We start from the raw sequence: 18,152 nt of genomic DNA on the forward strand, positions 1-18,152 counted from the left end.
TAATTGTAATGTTCTCCCAGCTGTTTATAAACAGATTAAAAGAACTGGGTTAATTCTGGATACTGTACTAATTAATAAACAGCAGCTTAACATAGCTGCTAATGGCTCAGGAAAAACATTCAGTTTAGAAAGAGTTCTGTTACTATCATAAGTTACTTTTCTTATTAAGGATATCTACATTTAAACACCTCTACTCCTTATGAATGCATCTCCTCCACCCCATCCCTCTCTGAAGCTCTCACTGTAAATATCTCGTTTCCAAAATCGAGGCACCTCTTGGTCTTACATTTTATTCTAAAACAACTCACAATAAAAACGTGACTCAAACACAAACTGTCTTTCAAAGAAACACTAATATACATAAAAGCAGTAAGTTTGAGGTACGTTTACCAGCACGTACAGACAGTTGTCATCTATTAACTCTGCAAATGGAACAACAGTATTTTACGTTCCAACATTAAGACAGCAGTAAATTGAAAAAAACCCAACTCATTTGTAAGACGCAAAACCTTTCAAAGACAAAGAAGCACAGAACAACAACATAACATTTGAGTGTACTTTAGAATTTGCCAAACAGAGATAACAAATGCCCCAAACCACTTTTTAAAAATTTTCCTCTGAAACCTGAATTAAAACGCAGAATAGTTCTCTGCAATAAAGTTAGACGTGTAACTCCTCAAACGGACAATAGTTAACCTGCCACAAAGTCTGTATAGTCAAAACAAGACAATCAGGTGAGCCCTACCGACTTCATCTTCAACATCACAATTCCCCATTTTATGCACACCTCTGACAATTTTATCAAGAGAAATTTAATCTTTTTAAAATTCACGACAAAGATGCATTAACATGGACACTGTGAGTATTAACGAGGTCAGTAAGATAAATATACTTAAATAAACTATTACGGTTGAAAAATTCAGTAAGAGACAGTTTACTTTATTAAATGCAACTTTATTGTTGCCATCTTTTCTTCATTTATTAAACAAACTGAATAGAATTCAGAACACGCTATTGAACAAAAGGTATAAAAGTCAACTAGAAGCAATAATCCTATTTTTATACAGCAACAAATCAAATGCACAGTATGTTTTTTTTGTTGGTTTTTTTTGTGTGTGTGTGATCGCAGGTGATTGGCTTTAAAATAAGCTAACTGCCCGAAAGGCAAAATTCCTTTATAATTCCAGCCATAAGTCTGTGAAAGAGACTTTAAGGCAGACCAACATCTTTATGATGCCGCATAATGTGCTGGTTCTTCTCTGAAGGCCTTCGGAACCCTTTCTTGCAATACTCACAACGGTGAGGGTAGTCTTTTGTGTGAATGGAAATAACATGCCGTTTGAAGCCTGAGGCGTCTGTAGTGCTATACTCACAGTACTCACATTGATAAACTTTCCTGCCACTGTGTGTTTTCATGTGTTTTTTCAGCTCGTTTTGTTGCCTAAAGCCCTTTCTACATCTCTTGCACCTGAACGGAAGATCCTTTGTGTGAACTGAGAGTATGTGGCGACTCAGAATGAAAGGGTCTGCAATCTTAAAGTCACAATGTCTGCATTGGTGCAATTTTTTACCCTTGTGAGCCGCCACATGTTTTTTCAGTTCCGAAGGCCTATGAAAGCCTTTATCACACATATCACACTTATGAGGATAGTCTTTTGTGTGGACTGAAATTATGTGTCGTTTCAGATCACTCGAGTTTGAGCTCTTGTGGTCACAATGCAAACACTGATGTGTTTTACTTTCTTGATGCATAAGCGTATGCTGCTGTAGCTCTTTGGTATCTGAAAAAGTCTGGAAACAAATATCACACTTGAATGGCGTTTCCTTACTGTGTTTAGTCTTTACGTGAGTTTTCAAATTGGAAGAGTCGGCAGATCGGTATTCGCAATATTGGCACTGGTACGGTTTTTCACCAGTGTGGATTCGCATGTGCTTCTTGAGCTCCGATGGATGGCGAAATCCTTTGCCACACTCCACACAAATATGAGGAAAGTTCTTGCTGTGGACAGCTAAAAGGTGATGACTCAGTAATCCTTGTTCTGCTGTCTCATAATCGCAGAATTTGCACTTGTGCATTTTGTTAACACCTTTGTCCCTGTGCACCATCTTGTGAGTAAATAAAGTTCCTGCATGAGAGAAGCTTTTCCCACACTCATCACACTCAATAAGCTTTTCTGTTTTGTTGGTCAGCTTATGACTCTCCAAGTGGTTATGTAAACTTATTTTTTTATTCGTAGTGTAATCACAGTCTGTGCATCTGTATTTCTTCTTAGTAAGAAGGTGCTCTGGGTGGTTTTTCATGTGCCTTTTCAAGAAACCTCTAGATTTAAATTTCTTTCCACAAATCATGCAGGGGTAGACTGTCAATGGATGACCATCAGGGCCAATGATTATTGCTGAAAAACAACAAAAAGCCCTTCATCAATATTATACAACAATGTTACACTTCAATAAATGTCGTATTTCAACCTTAACAGTAAGCTGAATTGTTAAGTAAGATCAGAGTCAGACACATACACTATACTATATAATAAACAAGCTTGTTACTTGACTTTGAGGGAATTACTACTTTCATTCGTTCCTATTATCAGGAGAAAGGAAATACTGTTTTTTGATGGAGACAACCAAAGCATCACCCAGGTGTTCTGCACCTCAAATAATTCTACTTTGAAGAATTCTGACCAAGTTCACACGTTAAATACACACAGAAACCAATGCTGGTGCAAAGAGCAGCAGCCAACCTGAGTATTACATAGTAAGCATAGCACAGGATCTTCTTTGACTTTCCACAAATCTGTAGATAAAGTTTAATTTGGCAGTTTCATCACCTACTGCTGACTACAATTCACAAGTCCCCAAACTAACACCTCCTTCTTGTGCCATCTGTCACAGTTACAATCTGAAGAAGTATCAAGGAATCAATGAGAATACATTTCACATACGGACACCTCAAAGCTTTGGAACTTATTTACACTCATAAGTCAGCCTGATTTGTTTATCCTGAATTTGTCTAGGCATGCTAAAAAGCTCTCTTTTCCAAAAATGTTTTAGAAGGAGAACTGACTAAGCAGCTGGAAATAGAAAAAGCAAACCTTAAGATTAAAATTTGCCTGGTTTACTAATTCAGTGCTAGACAAAACAGAACTACAGTTAAGTCACAATTTGGAAAGAAACTTTTAGTATCATTTAAGGCAAGGCTACTAAAGAAAACAGTCATGTGCTTTTCAACTTTATCAGACCAAATAAATCATTCAGACCATAACACACAGTAACAGCAGAACCAAATAATGCCAAAAAAGCACATCTGTTCTTACAGATGCAAGTAAGAACATTGCCGTGATCCTCAAGGCAATTTATTTCACAATTAAACCAGAGAAGGATATAGAAGTTACACTACATACTGTAACATACAACGTTCAGATTTTGCAGTTACATTTCATTATATCAGCTCAGTAAGTATTGTTCTATATATTTTCAATAAAGACCAAAAGCATTTTTAAGAAGTACTGTTTATCTAACATCGCCTTTAAAAAAGTTACATTAAACACTAAAATTGGTGTGGCAAGTTAAGTACATAGGTTTTTAACCTTTTGCTATAATACTGTTTTTTTCTATGTCAGAGGTGGTTTCCTCTGAAACACTCCCCACAATCCAAACCAGCTATGTATTTAAAAACTTTAAAATAAAATATTCACTCATTTATGATGTAGAAGTGTTGTCAACAAAATAATTCCCAAAATAATCACTGTTTTTTACAAGATATTGCACATGCTATCAGCAAAGTATGTCTTTTTATGGATAGGTGCCTGGAGGAACAAAACTATAGCCAGCCACCAGATACTCACCTGTTTGATACTGCCTAGACTCAGGTCTCCTTTTTTTCTTTGGTTTTTGCTTAGCCAGTCTCCCAAGTCCAGCAGACTCATCTATGTGCAAAAGAGCACTTGCAGTGCCATTCCGACTTTCAATGCCATCATTATTATTACCTAACAAGGTAAGTTAAAAAGTTACCTACCATTATCACTCTACAGATTATTAGAGCAACAAACTCTACAAGGATAATAAAAGAAATGATAAACTATTATCTGGTCATTTAAATCAAACCATAATAATGTACAGGATGAGCTGCAAAACTTCTCTTTCTGTTGTAACTTACGAATTATGTTTGGTATTACGAACCTAGAAGAATTGGCTTTGTTAAACTAATTTTACAGGAGTACACAATTTACAGGAATTAATGGTTTTCCATTTCACACAGAATTCTCCTTTAAATGCAGTATTTTTTGCATTTCTTCGGTTGCTAATTATGCTCAAAATGTTTAATATCAGTAAACAATAGCATGACACAATATTTACTGTGCCCTATTTTCTTCCCAGTCCTGAATTACATTCATGTGTGAACTCCCATTCCCTTCTGGACATCTGAATTCACCTGACTGAAGTTTCTCACACAGCAAGTTTCAGAACTGGAACTGCGATCAAAGAATCATTCTGAACAGCCCATAACCTTGCATACAAAGTACACTACTTACTATTTGCACACCTGATGCTTTAACACTTACAAATTCTTTCTACTGGGAACAAAAGGCATGCTCAGTATCGTATAATAGAAAAGAAACAATCTTTGCCGCACAGAGCTTCGTGTTTAATACACAAATGGTATCACTGGATGTAAAACAAACATGAAAATTACAGGTAAATATATCTATATATTTGTGAAGGTATTTACTGGCAATCAGTTTAACATTGGTGATTGAAGGGCATAAGTAAATTCTGAATAACAAATTTTGTGGTTAAGTATTTACTTGAATCAATGGAAGGCAACAGGTCCTAGTGAAAGCAAAGCAGACAAATAAGACAGGAAAATTGAAGAGGAAGAAAGTGCAAGATGCTCAATAGCTGTTCCCTTTGTAGAGTGCCAAGAATGAATATTCATGATTAATGTAAGAAGACTCAGAGCCAGGAATAGGCATGTGCAGAGCCTGAAGATTCTGATCTATATGCTAGCTCAAGCATTGAACAGCAAATGTGGCAAGTGACAAACATTGAAAACAAAAACCAGTTTCACATCTTAGATGTAGAAAGTACAGTTTGCAGCAAATGCATGAAGAGTGCTTCTAGAGTATAACACAGAACAGGCCCCAAACATTTTCCAATACTAGAATAAAATTGCAAAACCCTTCTGGAATGTAAAGCACAGTGGGACTGTGCTTTGCTACAATACAGCAACAAAACAAATTTAACATTTTAAGATGCCATTGTTATCAGCTCTTAAACCCTCTTTTAAGTGGAGAAGAGTTCTGAGAAGTGCAGATGACAAAACTCTGCAATTTTTATGCCTTCGCTATTTCTTCCCTTCCCCACCACCTCTCACCTTGCATGTTAGGGTGCTTACTGCTGACAATGCAATGACTCCACTGTTTCCCACATTCTTAAATTCTCCTTTCAATTCCATCTCTCTGTTCTTAATACACTCTGCTCAATTTTCTCCTCCTTCTTCAAAATCACTGAATGTTCAGTCTACAACTGTTGTTTCGAGTTCATTTAATCGCATTTTTAATTCACACTCAACCTGGCTTCTGTCCTTTCCTCTCCACTGAAACTGTGCTCACCAGTGTATGGCCAAAGATAAGGCTCTGGGTGTACTACCATCCATCTCCTAAACATTTAACACATGCTGCTCCCTGAAATCTTGCCCTCCCTTGACTTACATTTGTGATTCCAGCCCCCATTGCATTCTCAGCACTTCCCTGCCATTTGTTTGCTGGCACCATCACCACGTTCCACATAATGCAGATATAAAACCTAAGTTTTGTCCTCTACTCCACTATTTCTTTTGCTTTGTTTACTCAAATTATGTTTAGAAGGAGAACAGGGCAATATGGAAAAATTTCTACAACTAGATTTTGGTCTACCAGCTTACATAAGTTTGGGAAATCAGTTGTGCACCAGTTGGTGCTCAGATACTAACGACAAAGACAAATGGCTCTGCATGCTGGAAATATTCTCAAGGTTCTGCTATAATTTTAAGATGTGTCCCTCCATCTTCTTTTTTGTTACTCAATTATTTCCATTAGTGAAATTATGTATTTATATATTCATCTAGAAAGGATTTAAATCAGGCTAGAGGTAGGTTAGTGCTGCTTTTCACTATTACACTGAATCTTACTTATTCCCATTTGCTTTTATTTTACCCCCAAATAAAAATATTCAGTTCTACTCCCAAGCCAGCTCTGACTGTGTCCTCAAACTGTGAAGGACAGATGTACTTGAGATGCAATTTTTCAGCTGAAAGCTCATATACTTCCCCTTCTACATCAAGAAAATATGAAGGAAAATGCCTGTTAAAATAGGAATAAGAAGAAGTCTGCCTTACAGCTGCTCCTTCTCTTTCTAATTTTAAGGCTCATTATGCCAAGAAACTATTCTTAAACTAAAACTTTAAAACAAACACAAAAGCACAACTACTACACTACCTTCCACAAATCCCAGACATTTTGCTATAGACAGTGTCACCAGGAAGAATTCTTTGAATGTTACCTACCATAAGCTGCTGCCCAAGCTATGGGCATGAAAGTTTTAATTTCAGTGTCATCAATCTGCTGTTCATGGGCTACTGCTGCATCCTCCTCTCCTACAATCACTTCCATATAAACCTCATCAGCTATTTCTGCAACATCTAAGAGAAAAAGAAGTCAAGAAAAAATTAATAGGAACACTGCACTGTTGAAAGTGAAAACCCCTGTTCCCAAACGAAAGCCACCTACTTACTTAAGTCTTCATCTTCATGCTGAGAATCATTTACAGTCATGTAAACCATTTTCTCCCTTGGAATACGAATACTGCTATTTTGATCAAGTAATCCAACTGCGTGGTCATTCTCTGGCTCGCTCTCGACAATGTCTACTGTGCCCCCTAATTAGGAAAACCATAGCAAAATATTTTAAATACACTTTGTTCAAATCCTATGCTAAACTGCAGAAAACTGAAAGTGTGTAACTCTTTAACATTTAGATCCACAGCTCTTTACAGGTGACTTGAGAGAAACCACAGTCTCTAATTATGCAAAATTTCAAATGTCAAGTTAGGGTATTCTAAAATGAGCGTATTTTACCTAAATCATCTTCTCCAGGATCTGCTTTGAATATATAGACCTTGATGACTTCTGGACAAATGCCATCCACTTTACACGAGCCACTTTCTGACTCTGCTTCCATGGTAATTTCAGCAGAACCTTCGTGTTCTATCTTACCAGCATCATCCACTACAAAAACAAATTATTACAATTATCCAGTCATACAGAGACAGACATATACGAAAGACTTTATTACATTATTACTCAAGTTTGGAAGCAGTTTAAAATTATGTTGTGATAAAGAACCTACCCATAAATATTTTTTTCATGTCCTTGAAAACAATGACAATAAACACAGAAAGAAATTCAAGTTCTATCTTCTAGTTACGGGGGGGAAGAGCAAGATTGCTGCAGTGATACAACTAGAAACATGAGCACCACACCAGGCTAATTCCTACTAATAGGGAAACAGTGATCTGCAGCAAGATGATGGTAGGAAGAAACTACACATTAGTACTTACTCTGTGGCATAATTTCAGTTATTCTCAGTGTTAATTGCTTTCTCCTTCACAACTAATAAGCTATTAACTGCTTTTTTCAAAAGCGTTATCTGTGCTCAACCCTGTCTCTAAGGCAAGCGGTACTACTTCTGCCAGTCAGACCTAGTTCCTTGCAAAGCAGTGTTATTGAAGCTCCTTCATCTGACTAGAGAGGAAACCTAAATGAAAACTACAGGAAGAAAACCCTCCACTTTTCTCACCCGCTCCACAGCTGAGGGATCAAGCACAGTGTCAAAGCGCTGCCCTGATGCTACAGCACTGGTGAACCTATTCAACTGATTGCTCACAGTGCCCTTACTGAAAGGGTCTTGCACTGCATTTTATGCTGTAGTCCTATATACTCTCTTTCCTATCGTCTCAAATTTTGTTCTGCTTTCAGAAGTGCACCAACACCATGCTTCAGTTTGAATTGCCATAACTTGCCTAGGCCTCCCACATAAACCTGGCTAACAGCCAGCTTTATGCGGAACACATTTCTGATTTTTAAGACATATTCCACATAGGCATGCGCACTCACACACCATCTTACTTTACCAAGCATGGGCTTTCAAGAAATAAATACTAAACATGCATTCACAAAAATCAAATCCAGCATCACAAGACCTTCAGAGAATGTCCCAATTTCAGAAGCCTCAGAAGTTTCTTGAGTATTGAGATTATTTAAGAATTCTTAACATGATGGCATACTTTTGTAATTTGTGACTTTATTGTTTATAAAGTCACTTATAGAGGCTGACACGGCTCCCTCAGGGCCACGCATAACTCCAATTCATGACAAGAAGACATGACATTTATACTGAAGGAAATGTAAGAACTGTCCTATAAATGCTGTAGAATTAGGCTACCACGCCTAGCACATACAAAATACTTAATGAAGTATGTTCATTTTACCGCCATTCATTAAACTACCCTCAAAACTAAACCATAGCTTAACTACTCAGTAACTGCAACTCTTCCATTGACTTTAAGATCTACTTAAAAAAAAAACACAAACCATTATTACTATTATTCTCCTGCCATGAAGTCAATAAATTACCCTTTAAATAAGATAAACTAACACATATTCTGTCTCATGTATCAAATACAACTGTATTTAAGTACAATTTCTCAATCAAGCATCATTATTCACAAAGAAATAGGAGTGATATTAAATTATGAAGCACTAAAATAAACTAATCTATCTCCTCACCAAAAGACCAGCAGAAAAAACATTAAATACTCTTATGCCAAGTTCATGACCAACGGCCATTGTACAGAATGTTTCAAGCAGTACGATGCTTAAAAAATGATATTGTGTCACAGGACAACATAACGTCTTGCAGCTGAAACCCCAAAGCATTTCAACAGTAAGAACTTTAAGATGTTCTTTTAAGTAGTGTTAACAGTGTAGCTCCACAGTACATATATTCAGCTATTGAGCAGACTTTCATAAATTCTTTGGCATATGCATGAAACACCAAACATCACTGGAACTCTGACAAAAAGAAAATTTGTTTTAATTCCTACACTAAATTTATGTAGATGTTCTCCTTTTAACTTGGCTGTTTCCAGTGTCACGCACGTGTACTTGGAAGGCTTTCAAATCAGCCTAGACTGATTTTACACTGCTGAAGCCAAAGGGGAAGTCTGCCACCAAGCTCAACTGATGCTGGAACATACTCAAGGATGGAAAATTATGGCTGAAGCAATCAAAGAGAAAACAAACCTACGTGCACCAATGTGAAACAGACTGGTTTCTTTTAGCCAAAACCGAGTTTTTTCTACTTCCATACATATATAGAAGTATCCATTGATAACACTCACACAACAGAGGAATTCTAGATCTTAAAAAGACATTCCATTTACTCTTTGAAATAAGTTCTCCAAGGTTCAAAGTAATCTTTTAAACAACATGATTAAAAAAAATTGTTATACAATTTAGAGTTTTTTTATCCCCGATTCCCTCTATATTCAACAGTGTTTTTAAAATGTAACAACTAATCTTAATATTTTTAACAATTTTTTTAACAATCCATTAAACTGTTAGGAAACCGATGTGTAGGAATATTAGGCCAACTTTTCTCATCCAAAAGGGAAAAATTTCACTCTTGACAGGTGGTAATACTTGAAAAACTAAACTCCCTGAAGGGCTTGAAAAGTAATAGTATTTGCAGTATAGTAGCAAACAGGTAACAGGAAGAAAGATAGGGTGGAATGAAAAAGGTATAAGAAAGATAAAAATCAGAAAAAGAGACAAAGCAGGTGAAAGAGAATAGGTATATATCACACAAAGCACCATCTCCACGGTATTTTGTGGTATAGCTACGTAAGCATTTATCTATATAGATTCATTGATGCTCTGGCAGCATTTATGACATTTGATTTCTATTTAACACTTTCCTTATGTTTCTGCATTCTCCACATATCTCAATCTCACAGAGAAAATGATATTCATAAATACTTGACTGATCAATGTTTGAAGTTGGAACGCTGATGTTTGAATTCATTCAAATTTACAGCCCATCAAGGGATCTCACAAATACCATGCATGACTGATCTTCTCTCACATTGTTCCTCTTTGAAATTAAAAAACAAAACAAACAAAACCAAGCAAACATTAAAAAAAAACAACAAAAACCCCCAACCTTAAATGTATTACTTAAGCTTAAAAGACATCACTTCCTTTCAAGTAGGGAGCCTGGGCAGTTATTAAACTAATCACAATTTAGATGACAGAAAAAAGTTCAGACCAGCATTAGTCCAATGCTGTCACACCTTATGCCTCCATTTAATGATATTAACTGAACACTAAAAAGTTTAAATGTATTATTTCTTCCCCCCTCTACTAGCTGGTAGCTTTACTTCAGTAAACAAGTAGATTCAGACTAATTCTCCAAGTAAAAAAAAAAGGGGAAAAATTATTAGACACATTATGTTATGTAAATTGCAACATTCTATGGCTAGTTTGCTGACCTTCTTCACAGACTTTGCTGATCAGAGGAGCCTGCTCTTTGCATACTATGAGCTGTAGGAAACAGCTAAAAAAAGTATGCGCTTCGCCAGTGTTGCAATAATTGCTTCCATATAAAGACAATGCTTGATTTTTTTATTAAAAGCACGAACAGTTGAGAAAAGTGTCACACAAAACGAAAGATGTAGCATATTTAAAGCCTGTCTAGTTACTATTTACATTACAAGGAAATCAACAAAAAGAGACCAACAGATAAAAAAAGGAATAAAGAGTAAAGCAAAGAAATAAAAGAGGCAACATTAACAATGGATTGTTTAATGTGTTCTATTATGAAGACAGAGTTTTTCTCCTAAAAATATTACACCTAATGAAAAAATCATATAATGTCATAAGCTATAGATAATCAATAATTATCTCCTGTATCTTTACCCTTCTATTAAAATATGTCCAATGGCATTTTTGGGACAGAAACAAGCTCCTGTGCACTGATAATAAAAACAATACTTAAAACCCAGCTGAGGCCAGTTTCCCCATATAGGAACATGAATGCTAGACCAAGATCCTGCATTTGCTTAAATGGTACATCTTTTGCTTAACCATGACATATACACTTTCCTCAAGAGGTTGGTTTTAGTTTTTTATACCCAATATTTAATGGATCAGCAGATACACTTTGTAGCCTTGCAGTCTTTTACTCCTAACTAGAAAAAATGCAAGTATCTGTAACTCTCTTTATTTTTTTAATGGTTTCCATAAGCTTTTATATTTGTTCTTTCCTACCATTCCTCCTTTACCTGTGATTAAATGAGGAAAATAAAAGGACTGTAAAAGATAAAATTCACCTAAGCACTAAGATACCTTCCATCTTCAAGTACACACTGCTCATTGCTAAATAATGCACTGAAACAGTGCTTAGAAACATTCTAAGAAAAAGTCTGTCTCTACAGCAGTTTAACAGATCTTAAAATCTGTCTGTGGAGCAATTAGACAAGAATCATCTATGTTATCAGCCTCTATGTCCCCAAATCATTCTCTTCCCTGCTAAAAAAATGCGTATCATGGGATACTTGCCTGCTTACAAAACAAACAACCCTATTTAACCATTCTTAATGGAAAAGGACACTGCTAACTATTCTGTTTTCTCTAAAATAGATTAAAAGCATGCTGTATTCCCCAGACAGACTTTGTTATCTGTGATAGAAACGTTTCACTTGTACTTCACTTGATGGCAGAGAATTCCTAGACCACTGAAGAAGTTATTTTTACCGTCCAGTTATTTCTTAAATGGCAAAGCAGGTTTCCTAACCTGTGAGAAAATAGAAATCTGATCTATTTTAATGCCATTGCCATTACACATGAGCAACCGCACATCCTATGCGCCTGAAGCTCCCCTCAGGGCAGCAATCTAGCAGAGGAGAACTTCCTGAGCTCCAAACACTAGTCCCTCTCGCCCTGCTCTCCCCAGCACACAAACCAGATGAAGCTCTGAGGCATCACTCAGCTCAGGGAAACTCTCATCTCCCCCACCTCTCACTGTGAACTCCTGAGCAGCCTTGGCTGCGACAACTGTTCCTGCCATTCCAGCAATCAGCCAGAAGCATGGCAGCAAGTTCTACCTCACAGAAAAAACAACGTTACTTCCTGCATCTTTAAGAATCTCCAGGGAAAAAGAGGGAGGTACTTATTTATGCTAAAAAAGTAAATAAAAGCATTTTGTTTTCTTGACTAGAAGTCTACTGGATGGCCTTAATGAAGGCAAGAACTTTATGGCTTTGTTGATCAGATCCATTGCTTTCAACTTAAACATCCAACAAGGATAAGAAAAGACAGGTTTCGCCTAGACATATGAAAAGATGCAATCATTATTCTCTCTCTTTGAGTACCCTGGGTTCTGACTCCTGTAATGAAAAGCGTTAATTCAGATACAGTAAACAAAAGACATGTCTAACTCAGAGGAAAGTAAGGATATGGATGCACATATCTGCAAACGTCTTTCCCCTCTATTTGCAAACATCATATAACTTCCTAAAACTGCAGCTTAAACTTTGTAAGGGTACTCTTCCCTCTCTATAGACTCCCCTTGTCAAAATTCTTTAATGCCTCACCATTCTTACTGCAATTAAATACGAGTATGTCAGAGTACAACTGATGTACTCTGTGTGTCAGACTCAGAGTATGTGTCTTACTTTGCTAAATCAAATAAATCAGACAAGCAAAGAATCTTAATTTCCATTTTATGGCTAGGTGCAAGGCACTACTTTCCTTGGTTAGTAAATGCTGGGGCAGGGGGGTGGTGGTGTTTTGACAAACACTAGCTAATCTCACCATTACTGTTTCACTTACAGAGAAACGATTTTCCAAGTCTTCAAATTTGCTACCAAATAATTAGTACCAGTGTGAGCCAGAACACAATTTATCCTTTCCTGACCAAACTTACGGACTGGCTTGTTATGGCACATGTGAAAGAAAAAATGGTTTCCTTGAATCCTTTTCCAGCTACTAACTAGTAGCAGTTTGCAGTCTTTGTTGAACGAATATCTGATTCTGCTCTGCCATTATGTGCCCCAAATCTACCATGGATCAAAAATGAAGCTTGAGGGCAAAGACAAAAGTGTCCAAGAAAAAAAGCTGAGTACATCAAAAGGTAAGCAATAACATAAGCTGTGCCAAGAAACATTATCTTGGAAATGAAAAAAACAAAGGCATAACAATGCAGAAACTAAATTAAATCCAAATGGGAAAAGAAATACTAAAATACTGAGTTTACTGAAGAAAAGTCACAGAATTAAACCCACAAATACTCTTTAAAAAGACAAACCAGTCTGAAATCAAGAAAGAAGGTAGAAAAACAACATCAAAAAAAGTACATAGATTAGCCCTTTCAAAACAAATACTTTCAGGATAAAGCTAAGAAAATTACCTTATTTTAAGAAAATCTATGTAGACTCAGTTCATTAGGAACAAAAATGGAAACACTTAAAGAGAGCCACAAGATAGGCAGAAGACAGCAAAAAGATTTTGCTAATAACCTCCACTGAAGAATATAGACTGAGAAACCTATGACAGAAAGAGCAGTGTCATCCCCTGCTTTGTAAGTGACTAGATAAAAGAAGATAGGCAAATGCAGCCTGAAGAACACAGTCTAGCTCCCAGATCTGGGAAGCAGATACTATAATGGCAGACAAAATTAAATTCCAACATATATCCCAGCAGTTAGGTTTGCCAGAATCGAGCACAAATTTACAGGTCAGGATGAAAAAATCAAAAACTAGGCTGATGTTACTACCTTTTAAAAACCACTTAATACTAAGTTCAACTGAAGAACTGAGACAGTCAACAGATCAATAAACACATATACTGTATACTGCAAATGCAAATGCAAAAAAAAAAAAAAGGAAAAGTCAAATGATGTTTTTCATACATGGAAGAGACTATTTGGCAAGATAGTCTTTCCTTGATGGAAAAGCACTAGAGTCTGACTTCACAACCAGAAGAACTTGTTATGCAGGCTTTAAACACAGTAGGTGGTAATAGGGAACTTCCCTTTAAAATGAACTGTAGAGCATACTTAACATTTTAAACACAAATAGAAAGGATGTATGTTTTGTAGCATAACAATTGCTTTAAATGCTACCTTATTTAAGGTCCTAAGCAAAGTATATTGCAAGACTATCAAGAGGCATTTAATATTAAATAAAGCATGAAACTGCAGAAATACATGACTGAAATTGAGACTATCCCAGCACAACTGAACAATTGAACTCCTGTGTCTTCTGCCAGTTACCACCTGTTGACAACTGGTACATCTAAGAAGACTTCCTAGCTGGGTGGGTATTTTAGGGATCATGCAATATGGCATCTACCAAGACATTCTGACTTCATTCAGCCACTGGCAATGGTTGAATGGGACATCTATCTACCCAACCCTCTCACTTGAATTTCCACAGACACAGTTTGCAAAGTGTTCCTATGACAGCAGCCCCAGAGGCCTCACTCTGCTGCCCATGCTGCAGGATGACAACCTGCAGGGGAAGGGTGAACAGAGAGGAGCAACATCATTGTAAACAGCTACAGTCAGGGACATGAAACAGGTAAGGATCACCACCAGAGTATTTACACAGTCAATTATCCATAGGTGGATTATCCACTTTGTTACCTAACTATGCTGCAGGTGCAGAAGCATTTGAGATGCTTTCATCTGATCTAACTCGAGTCCAGAATCAGAAAGTTTTATCTGTACCATAATGTACAGAGTGCATTTACTAGTTTGGATAAATACTATCTCAGAGAGCAGCATCCCTGATCTATTTCACCTCAGTATGATCTTGCAGCTTAATTTTACAATATTTTGTGTTATCCATATTTTGCATTATCCCATTTCATTGTTTTCCCAGATAATAGAGAATTAACTGTACCTCATATAAACTCAAAACATGGCTGCACAAGGTTACTCAAGGAACTCAAGAGATGATAAATTAAGAAATGCAGTGATCCTAGGTAAGGAGAAGCAACATTAAAATCCATAAGTACAGAATATAAAATTAAAACAAGTTATTATACATTTCAAAAGTGTCCAAAGGAGAAAAAAAAAAAGAAAAGAAAAAAAAAGGTAACTGAAGCAGAGCATGAAGTATACCTCATCAATGGAGTCATTTAACGCTAGACAAAATTGAAGCGCCTGAAATGGCAATTAAACAAACCAGTCTCACAAATCTTTTCTATTTCTATGACAAACAAATGTTAGGCAGTGACACTGTGATGTTCCTAGGTGCTGCACTGAGCAAGCATTGTAATAAGTAACATACTTAGATTAAGCTCTAGTTTGCACAAATGGATATCCTCAGTAGAAAAAGGACTGATGATATGCTGGTTTTCTCCACCCTCTACTTTAAAGTCTTTTGAAATATGATTCAAATGGATTGTGCCACTGTTCCTAAGGGAGATTAAGGTATTCACAGTTGCTTCTCAGCTATGAGCAGCAACAGCTACTCTTTGTTAGCAGCATACCTCTGTCCTTTGCTTAATCAAGAGAAGAAAACACATCCTAACAACAATGAAAACTATTGTTGCCCGTATCTAACTATAAATGGGGTGGAAGGGGAGCGGGCTTAGCAAAAAACAAGACAAGGATAACAAATTGTCATTTTGACTTCCAAAAAACAGAGGTTTTTTTACTTTCCCTTTTCCATGAAAGAATTTTTTTTGTTTTCTTAATGTCTTTGCCGTAATCTTAGTAACCTGCATACGCGCGTTTTCAAACAATGTCACATTTATTTTCTTTCAGTTCTTACTAACTATATGGCATTTAGTTTACTGGAATTCTTACTCTTTTGCTCATATGCTATAAAATGCCACAGAAATAATTTATAATCAGACATGCATTTGCCAGTATTTCTCTACATTAGTTTCACCAGAATTTTTAGCTGGTACATGTTCCTAAGATACCACCATCTGAGTACATTTGTGAGATCTGCGTTTCATTAAATAACACAGAAAATACGGTTTTGGTACTGTCGTAAGCCCTTCCTCGGGTATTTAAAGCACCACCCAGGCCCGTATCGTAAGAATTTCAGTGGCTTTACCCAGATACTTACAGGAAATCATAAGGTAATCTTCACAGTTGCCCTTCTCCTCTTGATGTTCCACAGGGATTCCATTGGCATCGATCACTGCCTCTGATGCACAGTCTGCCACTAAGACTTCTTCAGAAACAACATCTGTTCCCAGAGTATCAGTGACAATATCTGCTTCTTCAACGTTATCATGAACTACATGTTCTACATGTCCAACTTCAGGTACATGCATTGACTCACTTGTCAGTACATGTTCTGGTATAGACATTGCTTCTGCTGTTATGTCAGAAGCTAAAACATCATCTGGGACAGTGCAATGAGCCAAAGAAACCTCTTCAGCTACGTCTGTGTCCAGCACTTGTTCAGGAATAATGACAGTTTCAGATACATCTGGCTCCTCCATGATATCTGGGCACTGAACATCCTCAATAACAACATCCTCAATGACATCTTGGATTACTACAGAATCTGGATCATCAGGAACAAAATTATGCACGGTTATATCTGAGTCGACTACATCTGAAACAAATACTGTTTCCTGTACTTCCACAACAATTTGATCTCCATCCATATGTCCTGCATCAGCTCCTGAAAAACAGAATTAAAATAGCAGTTAAACTGTAAAACTAACTCAGATGAAGCAGTTAATAATTGAAATTACTTCTATCTTACTTCAACTTTTACACTATGCTGCAATTTAGTAAAAGAGGTATAATAGCCTGTAAGCAATTAAGATAGGCAGGTATATAGGGAGCTGATAAAGCAAGTCCTCAGTAGATGCTAACATAACTCAGGATGAACAACATTTTCTCTCCTGGAAAAGGTTACCAATTTTTAGACTCTCCCCCAATATCCAACTATTACTTAACAGAACCATTGCTCATTCATATTGCCCCGAGTAATGAAAACAACTGAAAATCGGAAGTGACTACTCTACACAAAAGATTGATGCAGCATAGCACTTTTAAGCAAAGACAGAATAAATGACAGTCAATAGCACCGAATGTGAATACTCTTATCTACATATTATCTCCTGACAGACCTGTTGGATCAAAAAATGCATTTGGCTCATGTGGCTGCAATTCAAGCCCATCTTCATCCATGGCCTTTTACTCTCATCAGTCACAGTGTCTGCAGAAGGCAAAGAAAAAAGGTTATTTAACTTGTATTATGCTGTGAAGGTTGCCCCTGCCTGTGCACTGAAAAGTGGAAATTTTGGGCACATGGCAGTTAACAGGTAACACCTCGTGACTTTAAGATGGACCAGACTTCACTCAGCATACCACTGTTTGGGATTCCAGAAATACTACTCTAGAACACCAAACACCCAGGGTGTGAGTAAGAGGAGTGTGAGCTCCAACACTCCACGTCCATTTCTCAAAACCCCACAGTTCCACAAACAATCCTTCCTGATAAAGGATATGAAAATATGATTACTTATTACAAAGAAAAAAAATTAAGACAAAGCCTAGACAAGTTCATGCTCAAATCTCTTTTGGATGGTGGGGAAGACAGCGTTGTCAAATCAATAAAGCTCAGTAAGGTAAGTTAAAGGTAGACAGCTAATAATCTGAAATGCACACCACTTTTGATGTCCCGTGTTCATACTTGGGCAGTCAGGAGGATGTCACTTATGTCACTTCAGGAATTGAAATCATCACTGTAATCTGCTTCCAGAACATAACATCATATGTTTTCAAACCCTGGATGTATAAGTATTTAAAAAACTCCTGCCCTAAGACAAAGTACCTATTCGTTTTTGTATTAAAAAATATAACCAGTTCTCAAAAATCACCAAATGTCATATTCTACCAAATTCCTTTGAACAGACTGTCAACATTTCTTCAATGCATAACAACTTAAGATTTCAATCTTCTTAACAAAAGAACCAAACAAGACCACAAAGTTAAAATACTAAAATCTGAAACTGCAATCTAAATTTTAATGCTTACCTATTGCATTATAATTAGGATCAGGCAAACCTAGCTGGGTAA

The 18,152-nt window shown here is 36.7% G+C and overlaps 1 protein-coding gene across 4 annotated transcripts; it reads right to left on the reverse strand.

The window, feature by feature from the left end:
* Window positions 1–887: 887 nt before the first annotated feature.
* Window positions 888–17,261, reverse strand: ZFX (zinc finger protein X-linked; the record flags this gene model as incomplete). 4 transcript variants are annotated; one of them, XM_082015638.1, is made up of 7 exons in its annotated part: window positions 888–2,396; window positions 3,846–3,986; window positions 6,545–6,679; window positions 6,772–6,915; window positions 7,115–7,264; window positions 16,180–16,746; window positions 17,201–17,261. In XM_082015638.1, 7 exons carry the CDS (start codon window positions 17,259–17,261, stop codon window positions 1,210–1,212), a joined length of 2,385 nt encoding a protein of 794 aa, XP_081871764.1. In that variant the 3' UTR covers window positions 888–1,209. The 4 variants fall into 4 exon arrangements, with proteins under 4 accessions (XP_081871764.1, XP_081871766.1, XP_081871765.1 ...); XM_082015640.1 differs by lacking the exon at window positions 16,180–16,746; XM_082015639.1 differs by lacking the exon at window positions 6,545–6,679.
* Window positions 17,262–18,152: the final 891 nt, after the last annotated feature.

The sequence above is a fragment of the Phaethon aethereus genome (genome assembly GCF_964289735.1).
Source record: "Phaethon aethereus genome assembly, chromosome: 1".
Taxonomy (NCBI): Eukaryota; Metazoa; Chordata; class Aves; order Phaethontiformes; family Phaethontidae; genus Phaethon; species Phaethon aethereus.